At 37.7% G+C, this 18984-nt stretch overlaps 1 protein-coding gene across 2 annotated transcripts; it reads left to right on the top strand.

The window, feature by feature from the left end:
* Positions 1 to 1144: 1144 nt before the first annotated feature.
* On the top strand, positions 1145 to 16404 carry LOC110448051. Of its 2 annotated transcripts, XM_021494084.1 has the most exons (8): positions 1145 to 1248; positions 4936 to 5052; positions 9373 to 9474; positions 11360 to 11461; positions 12245 to 12346; positions 13042 to 13070; positions 15711 to 15812; positions 16095 to 16187. In XM_021494084.1, exons 2-7 carry the CDS (start codon positions 4989 to 4991, stop codon positions 15774 to 15776), a joined length of 465 nt encoding a protein of 154 aa, XP_021349759.1. In that variant the 5' UTR covers positions 1145 to 1248; positions 4936 to 4988; the 3' UTR covers positions 15777 to 15812; positions 16095 to 16187. The 2 variants fall into 2 exon arrangements, with proteins under 2 accessions (XP_021349759.1, XP_021349758.1); XM_021494083.1 differs by lacking the exon at positions 13042 to 13070 and having other exon boundaries at positions 1146 to 1248; positions 16095 to 16404.
* The last annotated feature ends 2580 nt before the right edge of the window (positions 16405 to 18984 follow it).

The raw sequence follows: 18984 nt of genomic DNA, 5'->3' as shown, positions 1-18984 counted from the left end.
TGTATGTCAGCACTGATCCGTCGTATATGTGTATGTCAGCACTGACCCGCCGTATATGTGTATGGCAGCACTGACCCGTCGTATATGTGTATGACAGCACTGCCCCGTCGTATATGTGTATGACAGCACTGATCCGTCGTAAATGTGTATGTCAGCACTGACCCGTCGTATATGTGTATGTCAGCACTGATCCGTCGTATATGTGTATGACAGCACTGATCCGTCGTAAATGTGTATGTCAGCCCTGACCCGTCGTATATGTGTATGGCAGCACTGACCCGTCGTATATGTGTAGGGCAGCACTGATCCGTCGTATATGTGTATGACAGCACTGATCCGTCGTAAATGTGTATGTCAGCACTGACCCGTCGTATATGTGTATGGCAGCACTGACCCGTCGTATATGTGTATGACAGCACTGACCCGTCGTATATGTGTATGACAGCAATGACCCGTCGTATGACAACACTGACCTGTCATATGACAGCACTGACCCGTCGTATATGTGTATGACAGCACTGACCCGTCTTATATGTGTATGACAACACTGACCCGTCGTATATGTGTATGACAACACTGACCTGTCGTATATGTGTATGACAACACTAACCCGTCGTATATGTGTATGACAACACTGACCAGTCGTATATGTGTATGACAACACTGACCCGTCGTATATGTGTATGACAGCACTGATCCGTCGTAAATGTGTATGTCAGCACTGACCCGTCGTATATGTGTATGGCAGCACTGACCCGTCGTATATGTGTATGACAGCACTGACCCGTCGTATATGGGTATGTCAGCACTGATCCGTCGGATATGTGGATGACAACACTGACCCGTCGTATATGTGAATGACAGAACTGATCCGTCGTAAATGTGTATGTCAGCCCTGACCCGTCGTATATGTGTATGACAGCACAGACCCGTCGTATATGTGTATGACACCACTGACCCGTCGTATATGTGTATGGCAACACTGATCCGTCGTATATGTGTATGTCGGCACTGATCCGTCGTATATGTGTATGGCAGCACTGACCCGTCTTATATGTGTATGACAACACTGATCCGTCGTATATGTGTATGACAGCACTGACCCGTCGTATATGTGTATGACTGCACTGACCGTCGTATATGACCTAGTTGCATTACTTGAAGGGTTCTTGATAAGGCCATGATAAGACTAAGGAATACATGTTCTACAATCCCAATAATCGACATTGTGTTTCCTGTAACTGACAGGTAAGTATCCTTTATTGATTTAAACTAAGTATTAGCAATTACATATGTGATTTAGACCATGTATGTAGTTTTTGGTACCCCAACCTGCATAGAAATTTCCATAATTCATTTCAATTCTGTGGTTAACATTTTTAGTATTATTTATATATAGAAATAGACTCTCAGTAACAGGACAACGCCACGATATTGAAACAGTCACGATATTTCGCATGAATTTAGAAACAACAAACCCCGATCGCTACCACCGTTACAGTGATGACATTACAGTGAAAATGAAGTCCCAGTCCCCAGAGAGCGTATATAGGCAAAGCCTGTTGCTCAATCCTTTTGTTTAATCAATAATATATATTTGAAATGAAAAACAGGCCCTAAAAACAATTACCATGGTGGTATGAATGTAATGCGACATTTCCAAGACAGTTTAACACGCTAACATACCAAAACACCACAATGACGTCACCAAATTCTATACATGGACAAGGAGTTAATCTGGATAGCCACTATCACACTGAATGCAGAAGCGCACGATTGAAAAACAGCAAACGGGTCGAACTTTTGCGGACAATTTGTTTTAGGAGATAAAGGTTATTTCTTTTAGGAACCATTATATAGTGTCATCTTGTGGTCATTTTCTGAAGGAAAGGGGAGGAGAAAAAGAAATCTAAATGAAATAAAATCAACTGATATTCCTCACATGGTTAAGCATGCGATTAAGGCGATCGAATGATAGTGGCACTATGAAAAAAAATCAATAATATAAACGAGTAAAATGTAGAAATGATGACCTTTATAATATGTTTATTTTCAAGGGTGTTAATTTTGTGATTCATGTGTGTGTTTTGTGTTTGGATATAATTCGGGTTTTTGAATTTTTGAATTTCCTTCAGACAAAACAGAATAATCAATGTCATTTTTAATTGTAGTTTTACGTGAATTTGTAAGTTACTTTACTCCAAGCATTATGTTTCCGGATAGTTTTTTCAATTATTAAGGTATAACAGTGACATGGCCTATCAAAGTTATTCTTTATATATTTAGATAAATGTAACGTTAGTGAAAAAAGTAATTCTTTTAGATATTTACAATCACCGCAACATATATTACAGTTGTTAAGATAAATAAATATTTCAAAAAATGTTACTTACCTGAATTAACAATCGTTTGCTTTTCACTATTTCGGTATTTTTTATACAGGTAATAAGAAAAACGTTGGGGATGGATTGGGTGTTTAATATGACGGGCAATTAAACCGTATTATTTGGAGAGACTGACAATTTATTTCTAGGATATAAATTGTAAAACGAGTACCCTTTTCCAATCCATTTAAATGAGAAATGCTCTAACTCGCAGCTACTAAAGTCCATTTTATTGATATCATTGAAAACGCACCGTGTTAGGTTTCAGCTGTTTATGACGTCATTGATAGTTTACCATCTTACATGTACATGTGAGACAGAACGTGATTTCGTTGTGGTAAAATGTCGGTTCTAGCGATTTTCATTTATATAAATGATACTTTATAAGTATTAAAATATCAGTCCTTTGTAAAGTTTTTTACACCGTATTAATGTTAAGTAACAAGGATCTGTCTACCTGTGCAATACAATACAGAACTATTTAATACACGAGTATTGATTCGTAAACAGATTTTAATATGTATATGATAAACGTTATAGAACCTATAAATAATGTGGAATTACCCTATATGAATTATATAAACCTACAATAGACGTACAGTGTAAAATAACCCTATATGAATTATATAAACTTACAAGGTATGTACAGTGTAAAATAACCCTATATGAATTATATAAAATTACAATGTATGTACCGTGTAAAATAACCCTATATGAATTATATAAACCTATAATGTATGTACAGTGTAAAATAACCCTATATGAATTATATAAACTTTCAATGTATGTACCGTGTAAAATAACCCTATATGAATTATATAAAATTACAATGTATGTACCGTGTAAAATAACCCTATATGAATTATATAAACTTACAAGGTATGTACAGTGTAAAATAACCCTATATGAATTATATAAAATTACAATGTATGTACCGTGTAAAATAACCCTATATGAATTATATAAACTTACAATGTATGTACCGTGTAAAATAACCCTATATGAATTATATAAAATTACAATGTATGTACAGTGTAAAATAACCCTATATGAGTTATATAAACCTACAATGTATGTACAGTGTAAAATAACCCTATATGAATTTTATAAACTTACAATGTATGTACAGTGTAAAATAACCCTATATGAGTTATATAAACCTACAATGTATGTACAGTGTTAAATAACCCTATATGAATTATATAAACCTATAATGTATGTACAGTGTAAAATAACCCTATATGAGTTATATAAACCTACAATGTATGTACAGTGTAAAATAACCCTATATGAATTTTATAAACCTACAATACATTTACAATGTAAAGTAACCCTGTATGCCGTATATAAACCTACAATGTAGAATAACCTTGTATGCAGTATAAAAAGCTACAATATAGAATAACCCTGTATGCCGTATATAATAACCCTATATGAATTATATAAACCTATAATGTATGTACAGTGTAAAATAACCCTATATGAGTTATATAAACCTACAATGTATGTACAGTGTAAAATAACCCTATATGAGTTATATAAACCTACAATGTATGTACAGTGTAAAATAACCCTATATGAATTATATAAACCTATAATGTATGTACAGTGTAAAATAACCCTATATGAGTTATATAAACCTACAATGTATGTACAGTGTAAAATAACCCTATATGAATTATGTAAACCTACAATGTATGTACAGTGTAAAATAACCCTATATGAGTTATATAAACCTACAATGTATGTACAGTGTTAAATAACCCTATATGAATTATATAAACCTATAATGTATGTACAGTGTAAAATAACCCTATATGAGTTATATAAACCTACAATGTATGTACAGTGTTAAATAACCCTATATGAATTATATAAACCTATAATGTATGTACAGTGTAAAATAACCCTATATGAATTTTATAAACTTACAATGTATGTACAGTGTAAAATAACCCTATATGAGTTATATAAACCTACAATGTATGTACAGTGTAAAATAACCCTATATGAATTATATAAACCTACAATGTATGTACAGAGTAAAATAACCCTATATGAATTATATAAACCTACAATACATTTACAATGTAAAGTAACCCTGTATGCCGTATATAAACCTACAATGTAGAATAACCTTGTATGCAGTATAAAAAGCTACAATATAGAATAACCCTGTATGCCGTATATAAACCTACAATGTAGAATAACCCTGTATGCAGTATATAAACCTACAATGTAGAATAACCCTGTATACAGTATATAAACATATGATGTATATACAACGTGAAATAAGTCCCTGTGTATAAAACATTAATTAAATCGACGGTAAACATTTAGGATACGTTCTTAATATATAATCGTGTATACGCATGCACATGTATTTACTCTGTATGTCACAGATATGTATTTAATCATCACTATTTTATAGAAATTGTGTATGTAATCCTTATTTACTTACATAACTAACATAGTGGACCGTCTACAGATAGATGTTAGAGAAGGTTGATTGTTATATTTTATTGTTGACTTTGTGCCATTGCCCTTCCAGGTACCTTACACGGTGTGTACACTAATATCCTATCGAACATTGAACTTATCGGCATGCTGAGGTCAGTCTTACTTATGACCCTGTGTGCGGTCGTCATGGCCATGCCAAGAGACAATGGTTAGTATTCACCTGCATTCTAAAGATAGCACTTGTGTGCAAAAGGTTATCAATAACGTGAATGGTCTAATCAGCACAACTCGTACTGGCGAATCCCGAGGTTCAGAAAACGATTCTCGTTAAACCAACAATCACCATTCCGGTTTGCCTTATTACTGTGTCACTACTTTTCCGGTTGTTCCCCTGCCAGCCACTTCTAATCCGTGTTTCACACTTCTCAGGCACTTTCATTTCAGTAGTCCCTCTATCCAGTCACCACCTTTCCAGTTGTACAACTACCAAGTTGATACCATTCCAGTTCCCCCCTTACCCAGTTATTACATTCCAGTTGCCCCTTTACCACGTCATTACCATTACAGCTGCCCCCTTACCCAGTCATCTACCATTCCAGTTGCCCCCTTACCCAGTCATTACCATTTCAGTTGCCCCTTTACCCAGTCATCTACCATTCCAGTTGCCCCCCTACCCAGTCATTACCATTCCAGTTGCCCCTTTACCCAGTCATTACCATTCCAGTTGCCCCCTTACCCAGTCATTACCATTTTAGTTGCCCCTTTACCCAGTCATCTACCATTCCAGTTGCCCCCTTACCCAGTCATTACCATTCCAGTTGCCCCCTTACCAAGTAATTACCATAACAGTTGCCCCCTTACCCAGTCATTACCATTCCAGTTGCCCCCTAACTCAGTAATTAACATTCAAGTTGCCCCCTAACTCAGTCATTACCATTCCAGTTGCCCACTTACCCAGTCATTACCATACCAGCGGCCCCCTTACACAGTCATTACCATTCCAGTTGTCCCCTTACTCAGTCATCTACCATTCCGGTTGCTTCCTACCATGTCATTACCATTCCGGCTGCTCCCAACCATGTCATTACCATTCCGGCTGCTCCCTACCATGTCACTACCATTCCGGTTGCTTACCATGTCACTACCATTCCGGCTGCTCCCTACCATGTCACTACCATTCTGGTTGCTCCCTACCATATCACTTCCATTCCGACTGCTCCCTACCATGTTACTACCATTCCGGTTCCTAACCATGTCACTACCATTCCGGCTGCTCCTTACCATGTCACTAACATTCCGACTGCTTCCTACCATGTCATTACTATTCCAGTTGCTTCCTTACCCAGTCATTACCATTCCAGTTGCCCCCTTACCCAGTCATTACCATTCCAGTTGCCCCCTAACTCAGTAATTTATGTTCAAGTTGCCCCCTAACTCAGTCTTTACCATTCCAGTTGCCCCCTTACGCAATAATTACCATTCCGGCTGCTCCCTACCTTGTCACTACCATTCCGGTTGCTCACTACCATGTCACTACCATTCCGGTTGTCCCACTACTATGTCACTACCATTCCGGTTGCTTACCATGTCATTACCATTCCGACTCCTCCCTACCATGTCACTACCATTCCGACTGCTCTCTACCATGTCACTACCATTCCGGTTGCTTACCATGTCATTACCATTCCGGCTGCTCCCTACCTTGCCACTACCATTCCGGTTGCTCCCCACCATGTCATTACCATTCCGGCTGCTCCCTACCATGTCACTACCATTCCGACTGCTCTCTACCATGTCACTACCTTTCCGGTTGCTTACCATGTCATTACCATTCCGGCTGCTCCCTCCCTTGCCACTACCATTCCGGTTGCTCCCCCCCATGTCATTACCATTCCGGCTGCTCCCTACCATGTCACTACCATTCCCGCTGCTCCCTACCATGTCACTACCATTCCGGTTGCTCCCTACCATGTCACTACCATTCCGATTGCTTACCATGTCACTACCATTCCGGTTGCTCCCTACCATGTCACTGCCATTCCGGTTGTTCCCTACCATGTCACTACAATTCCGGCTGCTCCCTACCAAGTCACTACCATTCCGGTTGCTCCCTAGCATGTCACTACCATTCCGACTGCTCCCTACCATGTCACTACCATTCCGGTTGTCCCACTACCATGTCACTACCATTCCCGCTGCTCCCTACCATATCACTACCATTCCCGCTGCTCCCTACCATGTCACTACCGTTCCGGTTGCTTCCTACCTTGTCACTACCATTCCGGCTGCTCCCTACCATGTCACTACCATTCCGGCTGCTCCCTACCATGTCACTACCATTCCGGTTGCTCTCTACCTTGTCACTACCATTCCGGCTGCTCCCTAACATGTCACTACCATTCCGGTTATCCCACTACCATGTCACTACCATTCCGGTTGCTCCCTACATTGTCACTACCATTCCGGCTGCTCCCTACCATGTCACTACCATTCTGGTTGTCCCACTACCATGTCACTACCATTCCGGTTGCTTACCATGTCACTACCATTTCCGCTGCTCCCTCCCAGGTCACTACCATTCCCGCTGCTCCCTACCATGTCACTACCAGTCCCGCTGCTCCCTACCATGTCACTACAATTCCGGCTGCTCCCTACCATGTCACTACCATTTCCGCTGCTCCCTCCCAGGTCACTACCATTCCCGCTGCTCCCTACCATGTCACTACAATTCCGGCTGCTCCCTACCATGTCACTACCATACCGGTTGCTTACCATGTCATTACCATTCCGGCTGCTCCCTACATTGTCACTACCATTCCGACTGGTCCCTACCATGTCACTACCATTCCGGTTGCTTACCACGTCACTACCATTCCCGCTGCTCCCTACCATGTCACTACCGTTCCGGTTGCTTCCTACCTTGTCACTACCATTCCGGCTGCTCCCTAACATGTCACTACCATTCCGGTTATCCCACTACCATGTCACTACCATTCCGGTTGCTTCCCATGTCACTACCATTCCGGTTGCTCCCTACCATATCACTACCAGTCCGGTTGCTTACCATGTCACTACCATTCCGGTTGCTCCCTACCATATCACTACCCTTCCGGTTGCTTACCATGTCACTACCATTCCCGCTGCTCCCTCCCATGTCACTACCATTCCCGCTGCTCCCTACCATGTCACCACAATTCCGGCTGCTCCCTACCATGTCACTACCATTTCCGCTGCTCCCTCCCAGGTCACTACCATTCCCGCTGCTCCCTACCATGTCACCACAATTCCGGCTGCTCCCTACCATGTCACTACCATTTCCGCTGCTCCCTCCCAGGTCACTACCATTCCCGCTGCTCCCTACCATGTCACCACAATTCCGGCTGCTCCCTACCATGTCACTACCATTCTGGTTGTCCCACTACCATGTCACTTCCATTCCGGTTGCTTACCATGTCACTACCATTCCCGCTGCTCCCTACCATGTCACTACCATTCCGGTTGCTTACCATGTCATTACCATTCCGGCTGCTCCCTACATTGTCACTACCATTCCGACTGCTCCCTACCATGTCACTACCATTCCGGTTGTCCCACTACCATGTCACTACCATTCCGGTTGTTCCAATACCCAGTCAGAGAATTAGGGACGGAATTTATTTTCTTTTTAGAAGTGTTTCACTTTTTCCAGCGTTTCATTATCGAGCATTTTCTAGCTGAGCGACATTGCGTCCGGAACGACGAGGCTCTGCTCTATATTGTTTTTTGTGAAATTGGTACAAATACAAATAACCTTTCGATTTAAATTGTACTTAACAAGAAAATGGTACATGAGAAAAGATATACGATATCCGGCATAATGAAATAAAAGAAAATATTGATAGAACATAACGTTCCTGAATGAATTGTCAAAGTCGATTTGGCATGCGTTCGTTTTAAAATGCTCCCCAGGTCGTGCACAGTCATTGAGAAATCACCAATAAGCCATTAAAAAGAGAAAGAACGCAAAGGCAGACGAATCAGTTTCTAAAAAATAAACATTTAGTGAGTTTTCGCGAAGGAATGCAGTGTCGGTACTGTTAACACATTCAGATTAAATATACATGTATACCTAACACAACTTCAAGGTTAGCTTTTATATTTGTGTACAGAAAAGGAAATGTTCTGATTATTGATATTTTCACAAAATTAAAGATACGTATTAAGCAGGAATTAGACATACGAATTTTAAACATAATGTTAAAAAGAACACGATTAAATTTTAAAGTGTTTATTCTTTCAGAAGCCATCAGATATCACCAAACATTTAACATTGGTTTATACAACATTTTACATCAGATCGGTGATTATTTCAAAACTTTATATGGCTCGTCTCAGCTAACCCGACACTCCCCTTCTCTCACCGACGACGCCATTATTCACCAGTTAGGCGATGTCTTAAAAGACAAATCACTCAATGAAGACAAATTACCTAAACCTACGAAAGCTGTGGTAGATACTTTTTTGCACCAACTAAGTGATTATTTTAAAGGCAGGGCACTACGAGGAGAGAATGATCCTATCCCAACAGAGGACGCAGGTCTCCTTCACCAAGTAGGGGATTTCTTCAAAGGAAAGAAATCACTGCATCCAGGTAATATATGATAACCCTTCGCTTTCATGATCTTTGCTATTCAGTCTTTTAAGTATATAGTCGGGTCATGTAAACTACTTTTCTATCGAACAGTAAACTTTATCGAAAAGCTCAGAACCGTTTTACCTATTACCTCGTACGTTTCGTCATAGTCATGTATTAAAAGTATGTTTAGTATGCACAAGCATTCAAAAACTAACATAGCACTTATGTTTATAATACAATCGATGACGTCACAGCTATTTCAGTGGTTAATTAAGCACCACATTTGATGGTGTGCTATTTATACTGTAGTATGACTTGACAATTGTCTATGCATGGTAACTTTGACTTTGACTCATGTGTGGTTTATTGTATTATTTAAATATGTACAAACAAATTAAATAGTGCAGAAATGAAAACGCAAAGCTGATAACACTGAGTGGGTCGGTGCTTTTCTATAAATTCAAACAACAGTGACTTTGACCTTGACCCTGGAAACCTAAAGAACTCATTGTAGACATTCCAAACGTAACACTGAAATCGAGTTCATCAAAATCCTTTAAGACATGAAGTCGCAAGAATGATGACACTGCACCAGGACGGGGCGCACAATGGTATCAAAACCACCACCTTGAAATGAAGGGGGGACAAAACCATATATATTTCGATTTTGCAAGAGTGTCTGAAACCTACTTAAGCCACCGTTAATACTTTATTATACTAAATAAGCGATGATTTTAAAGGCAGTGCACTACAAGATGAGACAGACCCTGTCCCACCACCGGACGAAAGTCTGCTTCACATTTCAAAGAGCAGTTGCTTCGTGTTTGCCATTTGCAAATGACAGGAGGCAATTCATAATGTAATTAATCAGTCAAGTGTCAAAGTTTCCAATCCTTCCCACGAAAACATTCTTTATCAAATGGTTTGACTTTTACGATCTGTACACTATCTTTAACTCATAAAAATCCGAAGGAACGCAATCGATTCATATTGTGACAGCATTTTGTTCCAAGAAAGATGATATTACATGAGTTAAGTTATCTTTGTGGATTTTGGTGTGAAGTCTTTCCATTAGACTGTCAGTATACCCTTGTAGAAAGGATACATCCCTTTCGTGACTGACTCTGTTTCACATGAGGTAGATAATAAAGACGTGCTAAGGATGTGATTTTAGGATATATCGATGTTGTATGAAATAACATGAATTTTATTATCCATCTGAAGCCGTACTCAGTAATCGTTCACATTCTTCTAGATAAGTTGCATAACTCAAACGTTACGTTCACATGAACGACTTAACACTATACACTAGTTGATGCGCGTGATGATTTCATTGTTTATCCTGACATTTCGCTTTCTTGCTGGTAACATTCCTGCTTCCACAACCAATATTGTTTACATGTCCCAGATGATTCAATGTTATATAGCCTTCCTCTGAACATCAGAACTCCATGGTAAATATGGAATGCTGATAGTCAAAATAACTAAAAATGTGTCTTGAGAAAAATAGATTGATGAAGGTCAAGGACAAGTTGTCAGGTCAACATTCTGATTTCGGTGGGAGCTTTGCTATTTCCTAGTACGATGTGAATACTGACACTTTTTATTATGCTAATACCTGGATTTTACGTTAAGATGAAGCAAAAGGCGATTATCATTCTGGACCTTATATTGCATGTAGTTACACCGTTATTTCAACACTACTACTACTGTTTGTCTGGTACTTAGAGTATACTGGCGAGGCACAAACACCATCAGTTTAAATATGTTATTACCAGTGTCACGATTTTGAAATTTTGAAAAACGATTTACCTTTCAATGTCGTATTTTTAATCAAATAACGCAAAACAGATATGCTGTCGTTAATTCTTCATTGAATGGAATTATATATTATTTTTAGGAATGGCACTAAGAGGGGAGAATGACCCTTACCCAACAGCGGACGCAGGTTTACTTCACCAAGTAGGCGATTTCTTTAAAGGAAAGAAAGCACTTCATCCAGGTAAAGTATGATAATCCTCCAACTTCGATATCGTTTAGTGTTTTATTATCTTGATGGTTAATCTTTCGTCATACATGGTCGGTGTATGTCCTTTCAAATGCTATCCTTAATTGTATTAGTTTGCGGTTTACTAATATTGATCTTGACCGATACTATATAGCAATTACCTTTGTGTCTGTCACTTGTAATGGGTGTACTATCAATTCTCAATGGAAACTGAAGAAACGCATCAGTTCTCTAAAGTGACAGCTTCCTGTTTATATATATTTTAGATAAAAAAAAAATCATATCCCCCTTTTTGCGGGAGGTTGTCACTGTTATCGTCATATATTCAATATATTTCGTTTAAGAATTACGACGTCATTACTACATTTTTTCCCATTGATTATACTGGCGCGATACCAATACCATCACGATACACTACGTGTTTACCATTGTTACGATTATAAAAGGATTTTTACGTCTTATCCACAGACGCATTGTTTTCAAATGTTCGAATTTGGTTTTTAATATTTGAACAAAAGTAATATGTAAACAAATACAATATACAACACAGGTCGAACTGGAAACCTTTAGGATGCCAAACCTACACGTTTCCGATATTTCTATCCAGCTTGACTCATGGACTGCAAAGTCTACAGAAAAAGTGACACATTTTGATAGGCAGAACACCAGTTAACTTTCAATTTAGGAAAATTGACATTTTCTTTTCAAAACGAATGACCAAATAATGAGATGCTTTCGTAACTGCTTTTTTGAACGACATCCGTTATAACGTTTTAGGAATGGCTCTGCGAGGGGAGAATGACCCTTACCCAACAGAGGACGCTGGTCTCCTTCATCAAGTAGGCGATTTCTTTAAAGGAAAGAAATCTCTGCATCAAGGTATGATAATCCCTCGAACACCAATGTATGATAATCCCTCCAACATCAAGGTATGATAATCCCTCCAACATCATGATCCTTTTGTGTTCTCGTTAGATTCATGGTTCAGCTTTCGTCATACATGGTTGGGGTACATGTATGTCCTTTCAAATGTTGTTTTTTAATTGTGTTAGCTGGCGATTCACTAATATTGAACTTGTCCGATTCCATATACCCATCACCTCAGTTTCCCTCATTTGCAATGTGAATACTATCATATCTCAATACAAACTGAAGGAACGCATAAGTTCTCTTAAATGACGGTTTGTTGTTCGAAGAAAGAAAGTATGAATAAATGTTTGATTACATTTGTACCATCGTATACCCATGTGATATATTTCTGCTGCTCTTGTGATTGAAATTACTGTTTAATCATTAGGTTTCCCATCTTATTAGTCACATCCCTGACACCACAGCAGTAGTGTTTATAACATACGGTTTTCTGCACGTTTTGCATAGTGAAAATGACGACGTACGAGTTGATACAAGTTTAACTTTGAAATTTAATAAAAGTTAAAATATTCCCAATGTGTTCCATACAGAGTCTAGAACCTAATTGATTTACAAAACATCCTATCATAATTAAATACGTACAATAAATGTAATTATCTGAGCTTTGAGTGAAAGGTGTCACTTACTACATTTTGTAATTGTAGGATCAATACCTGTGGCCAGTGTCCACAAGGTAATGGCTATTCCATAATAATCCTAATCCTGTTGCGTAATGCAATGGGCAATGTTTTGATTAATTATATAATTATATTAATTATAAGTATATGTGTTTAGGGATATAAAACTTCCAACATGAGTCTGATCTTAAATGTCACAAAGGGTATAGATATTGAGGTAGAAAATTACAATTAAGGATAATGTAACATGTATTTAGCCAAATTCAGTCTAAATGTCATATAAACTTGTTTTTGTATAAAGTGACTCTTGAGTTACTAAATATGAACAATTCGAAACATAGATTTGATAATAGATGATAATAGTTTTTCATGAATAAGCAATTATTTACACAATTAATCTCAGCACTAATTTATCACAAAATCTCTGCGTGATATTTACATGGCACAGCTGATGCGTTATTTGTGCATTTGCTTCGAATATCTTAGTCCAATGATAAATATCGAATGCTGACGGATAACTAGATTGATGAAGACCAATGACAGGTTGTAACCTCCACCTTGGTCAACATTCTTTTCCGACTGGGCGATGTGAACACTGACCCTTTGTATTAGGCTCATTAGCATGCCAAGAGGTTTCGTGACATCTCCCCGGCTCTCACATTGAGAACTTTATATTACTTTGTATTTGATCAAGATTGTTACAAGAGTGCGGGTTTGGGGAACGGGGGAGGTGGTCGTCGATGAAGCAGAAACACTTGTAATTCTAGAACTCATATTCCTTTGTTTATATTTTCCCCTAGTTTCGTTTATTTTAAGTTCGATTTACGACTGTCGTTATGTTTCGGTAATATCTCCTTTTTCAGGCTGTTGTTATTATATTCGAAGAAATTTAAACGCCATTACTTCATTTTTTTCTAGCGAAATACCAGTATCATCAAGATCAAATATTTAATAACCATTGGGGGTAGAAGGGCAGGGCCAAATAGGAGAAATAGAGGTAAAATCTTTAAAATCCTTCTTCTATCGTAGGGATTAAGGGATTTTATACTAATTCAGTCTGGAGCATCCTTGGGACAAGAGGACTCAATTTTGTATTAACGGTGTGTATGACCCCCTTGGGGCATTTGGGCGGTGCCAAAAAGGGAAAATAGAGGTAAAACCTTTAAAATCCTTCTTCTACCATAAGGAATAAAGGATTTCATCCCAATATAGTCTGGAGCATCCTTGGGCAAAAGGGACTTAATTTTGTATAAGCAGTGAGTGTGGCCCCCTGGGGACAGAGGGGCGGGGCCCAATAGGGGAAACATAGCAAATTCATCAAAATCCATCTTCTGCTGTAGGAATGACAGGATTTTGTCCAAATTTGGTATGAAGCATCATTCGGTGAAGGGGAACCAATATTGTATAAACGGTGGGACTGACCCCGCTGGGGGCAGAGAGGCGGGCCCAATAAGGGATATAGAGGAATAGCTTTAATATCCCTTTTCTGCTATTGGGATGAAGGTATGTTGACCAAATTTGAACAGTAGCGTCCTATTGGAAAGGGAAATCAATTTTGTATAAATGGTCAGTCTGACACCCTGGAGCCTGAGGGGTTTGGCCCAATAGGGGTAATTTACCAAATTCTTTAAAATTCTTCTTCTTCTGTAGGAATGACAGGTTATGTTCATATTTAGTCTTAAGCATCCTTGGGTGAAGGCGAGCGATACAGGCCCTCTGGGCTTCTTGTTAGATGTTTAAATCTATTTGAATATTTGAGAATAGATATATAAAGTTCAAAATAACAGCACATGCCAAATACAGAAACTACAGGTGCCAACCCTACAGCTTTTCAATATTGCTATCGAGGAATTATCTTATTCACAACATTAAAGTTACAGCCGGACTCAGAACTACATAAAGTCAACGGTAGGAGTTGAACAGTAGTAGTTTAGAACTCACAAAACTAAATAATTTACTATATGTTATTACTAAGCTTTGGAGCTAATAGCGTTAATAATTGAAGTTTAACACTAGTGACAACTGTCTAGATTCACAGATACATTCCGGACAAAGGCTTCAAAATGCATTTTTGGTGCGTTTAGTGGCCTATAAGCGCGCTACAGCCGTCTGCGTTAGACAACCGGAAGTTTTCACGCCAAACCAGTGAGGAGGGACGTGAACACCCCCTGACATTTGACCCCATATCAATCCGCAATCACATTTTAAAATCTATTAAAACTATACATCTGTCTAAAGTTCAATATCTGTAGATTTTATTCAATGTAAAACATGTCAACAATTACCTATTTAAAAATACTCAGAGGCACTGTATTGAACCGGATCAACTTTTAGGAAGGGAGTACAATCGTATGGCTGATTGGCTTATTTAGTTGTGTGAGACCTAGAAGCCGGTACCTGAACGTATATTAACCTCAATCAGTCACAATCTGCTGTCGATTGTATCACTGTCTAGCTAGTGGTGGGAGGGTTTTTCATTTATCCATTCAAAATTGACGTAGAAGTCCAGGCGTTTCAAAATTAATGTCGATGTGACGGGACCAATGAAGGTCAGTTCTGAATTGCGAATTTTCTAAAACCATTTACATATATCTTTTAATGTTGGAAAAGCGACGATATTTTGAAATCAAATAACCAAAATTAACTAAAGCTGCCATAGATACTATTTTTACAATACATCAGTAATTGTTTCAAAGGCATGGTACTACGAGGAGAGAATGACCCTTATCCAACAGCTGACGCAAGTCTCCTTCACCAAGTAGGCGATTTCTTCAAAGGAAAGAAGTCGCTATATCAAGGTAATGTATGAAATATATAAATATCACCTATTGTAAATATGTGTGTAAGTTATGTATAAGTTTTAAATATTTTGGTCTGTATCTTTTTCCATATTTTTTTTATTCAACAATCTTAAATATACTTTGAGCTCTCATTCTCTCTTTGACTACTTTTGTGATACGCTCAATCTGGAACCAGTTGGTTCCCGTTATATCCACAAGAATGAATAGGATAGATTCTGTTTTAAAGTGACAATGTTTTTGATAATTATAGCTCAATGTTCGTGTATTTATATTTTTCAGAGCCCCCATTGACTGACGTCCAAGCAGGACACATGCTCCACACCATCGGTAACATCATGGAACACCATCTAGCGACCCCACAATTAATGAGCGACGTTCTTCATCAGATGGGAGACTATTTCAAAGGAAGGAGGTCACTCTAAACTCATACCCGTCATATTGTTGTTGAGAATCATATTAAATATGGTAATACATATTATAACGATATACTTTGTTAGTGTGATATATTACATGCTACAATGTATATAAGTCTCCTTTTCTCTGAAATAAAGACGGGATGTTTTATTCTTCAGCATCAATAAGCGTTTTCTACTGCAATATATGTATAGAGTATCTTTTGTGTAGCAAACATGAGACATGATCAATTCGTGCATCTTCAGTTATTTTCATTAGCCGTATGTAGCTCACATTACTTCTCATTTCTACACTTTAGTGCAAAACACAACAACTGCAACTAACGTATGATTGATATGACATTATAGGAGTCACGCGCCTTTATAGGATGACACTTTCTGTTTCTAATTTTAAGATGCCTTAAGTTCTTAAAATATTTTTCACTGTTATAACGACTTTGTGGCTTTCAATCGGGAGACGAGTTTCACTATTTAAATCGTTCAGGTAATATTTATTTTAGATTTATACTTGTACAAATACCGACAAATTATCAGTTTTTAGGAACGCAAAATGACAAATACCTAACAAGCAATATGGTTTTTAGTCGGCATTGTATTTATGGATAACCTTTAAAGGGCCGACTAGTATCTACTAATTCAAACTAACAGCTTGAAGAATAGAACAAATATCCAAAGGGCCGGTTTCCAAAACGGCCCCTTCTCTGATTCAAATTTCCTGTTGGTGGTGCATTGCCCATGCCGTTGTGGTCACAAATCTATAAAGTATAAAGATTTAGGTCACTTGGTTTGTTTTTTATGGCTCCGCAAAGTTGTTCCTTTCAGAAGCTGTCTAAGTGTTGATAAAATGTGCATGTTATGTAAAATATTAATGAAAATCTAATCAAATGATGGTCACCGTAAAGAATACATTCATGGCATGATTGTAACAAAAAATCATGTTTCCATCGCGCCATTTGGCTGTTTTATGGAAGAAACAATCTCAAACAAGTAAAGCTCTATCCGATTTTCTGATGGAAATTTGCATCCAAAACTATATAACGGGAGAAAATTGCAATTTTATGGCATTTTTCTTCATAATTGTGTCTCTGCAAGTTCATTTTCATCCGAGATTTTTTTTTTTTTTTTATGTTTTATGAATAAACACGATGTGTTGGAAATATTTATCAAAAGAAATTTATACTATGTTGCGAATTACAATTTCGAGATAACCTTCTTTTATTTACGAACTTATGTCTTTGATGCTGAAATTGACAACTTTATAAAAATACATTTTCACTGAAATTATGAAATCTGGGTGTCGGAAAGGTGTAAAATTATTCTTCGGAAAAGAAAAAAACAGTAGTTGAGCTAGATAAGAAATTATACGGGGGCAGGCTCCTATGGAGAATTAACATTACTGGAAACAGGCCCATTGAATATTTGTTCGTAAATTCTCATTAGCCCCTCTGCAGTGGTTATGTAAAAATGCTACATACACCCACAAAAACTGTCAAAGTAACACTTTTACTGTTTACAAGTACATGTATATGAAAATGAATATTGATAATCCAATATGTGTTTATTTTGCACGATAGGTGAAGTTTCTGGGTTGTTTAATCAGGCAAGGTTGCACTACAGATTACAAAAGGAATTTGCTTTATTAATGTTTTAAAAGTTTTCTGACTAATTTCATGTGTAATATGTTCGTTGGTGGCTCTGTGAATACATTGTATTCGCCACTTGATGTACAGTATCGTTTGATTAAATTGATTAAAACCAATAGTGACACGTGGTTAGTTACTATAAACGTTCCAAGTCAACTGATTAATATTTTATCAAGAGGAAGATATTTCTACATACAAATGTATATCCCATTAAAATATAAATAAAATGTATTCATGAAAAATGACAATCCTTTCCAAAAGAAATAAAAGTGATACCAAAATCAAAAACACACTCTGAGAAGTAGATATTTTGCGTACAACGACCCCAATAAATCATACCGCATCGATTAAAACGACTTGACAAAAACCATGAATATATTATGTTAACAAATAAGTACTATTTTATTACCAAATTGTGTCATATCGATATATACACATACATGTAGCTATGGAAGGTTCCTTACCACGTCATACACAATTGCTAACAACAAAGTATGCCCTCCTGAGACGTTGTCCTAACAACAGTAATCGCGTGACAAAGCTCGCCCTTCCTACGGCTGCTTTGAAAGTCTGCCAAGCTCATAAATATTTACAGCGCTTATAACTGTTCCTCTGTTGAAAGCTACTCTATACGTTCAAGAATCACTAAAGTCCTCGGTTGCTAAGGACGCTACTTGGCTGGTGACAAATATGCTGAAGTGTAATTTGAAGTTAAAACATTTTTAACTAGCTGAGGTCGGTAATTTCTATATACAAACTATCACAGATCACTTGGATGACACACATGAGAATTCAAGCTTAAACTTTGAAACCATGGACATAAAACACTTAAAATAGCTTAAGAGTATAAAATTAAATTATTAAAATTATATGTTGAATACAAATATTAAATATAACTTAAATATAATTTTGAAAAACGAACTCAATAAATATAGTCTTGTGGTTCTGACGTAGCTGCTACATAAAACAAACCTTAGTTTAAAGTATTTCATACACAATTAGCTGCGGAATAAAAGTAATCACGTCAGTTTATTTTGTAATTTATGTTATAAGGATATATCCGTATGTATCATAAGATTATACGGGAAATTACTCCACCTGGCGTAGAATGTT

Source organism: Mizuhopecten yessoensis, unplaced genomic scaffold (genome assembly GCF_002113885.1).
Source record: "Mizuhopecten yessoensis strain PY_sf001 unplaced genomic scaffold, ASM211388v2 scaffold3819, whole genome shotgun sequence".
In the NCBI taxonomy this organism is placed as follows: Eukaryota; Metazoa; Mollusca; class Bivalvia; order Pectinida; family Pectinidae; genus Mizuhopecten; species Mizuhopecten yessoensis.
This window is presented reverse-complemented; position numbering and strand designations above follow the sequence as displayed.

What these genes read in the sequence shown, in the direction of transcription:
- LOC110448051 (XM_021494083.1), top strand. Translation starts at nt 4,989, where the DNA reads ATGCTGAGGTCAGTCTTACTTATGACCCTGTGTGCGGTCGTCATGGCC. An exon ending in GGCCATGCCAAGAGACAATG is followed by an intron (nt 5,053 to 9,372) that starts GTTAGTATTCAC and finishes ATTATTTTAAAG; the next exon opens with GCAGGGCACTACGAGGAGAG. An exon ending in AAAGAAATCACTGCATCCAG is followed by an intron (nt 9,475 to 11,359) that starts GTAATATATGAT and finishes TATTATTTTTAG; the next exon opens with GAATGGCACTAAGAGGGGAG.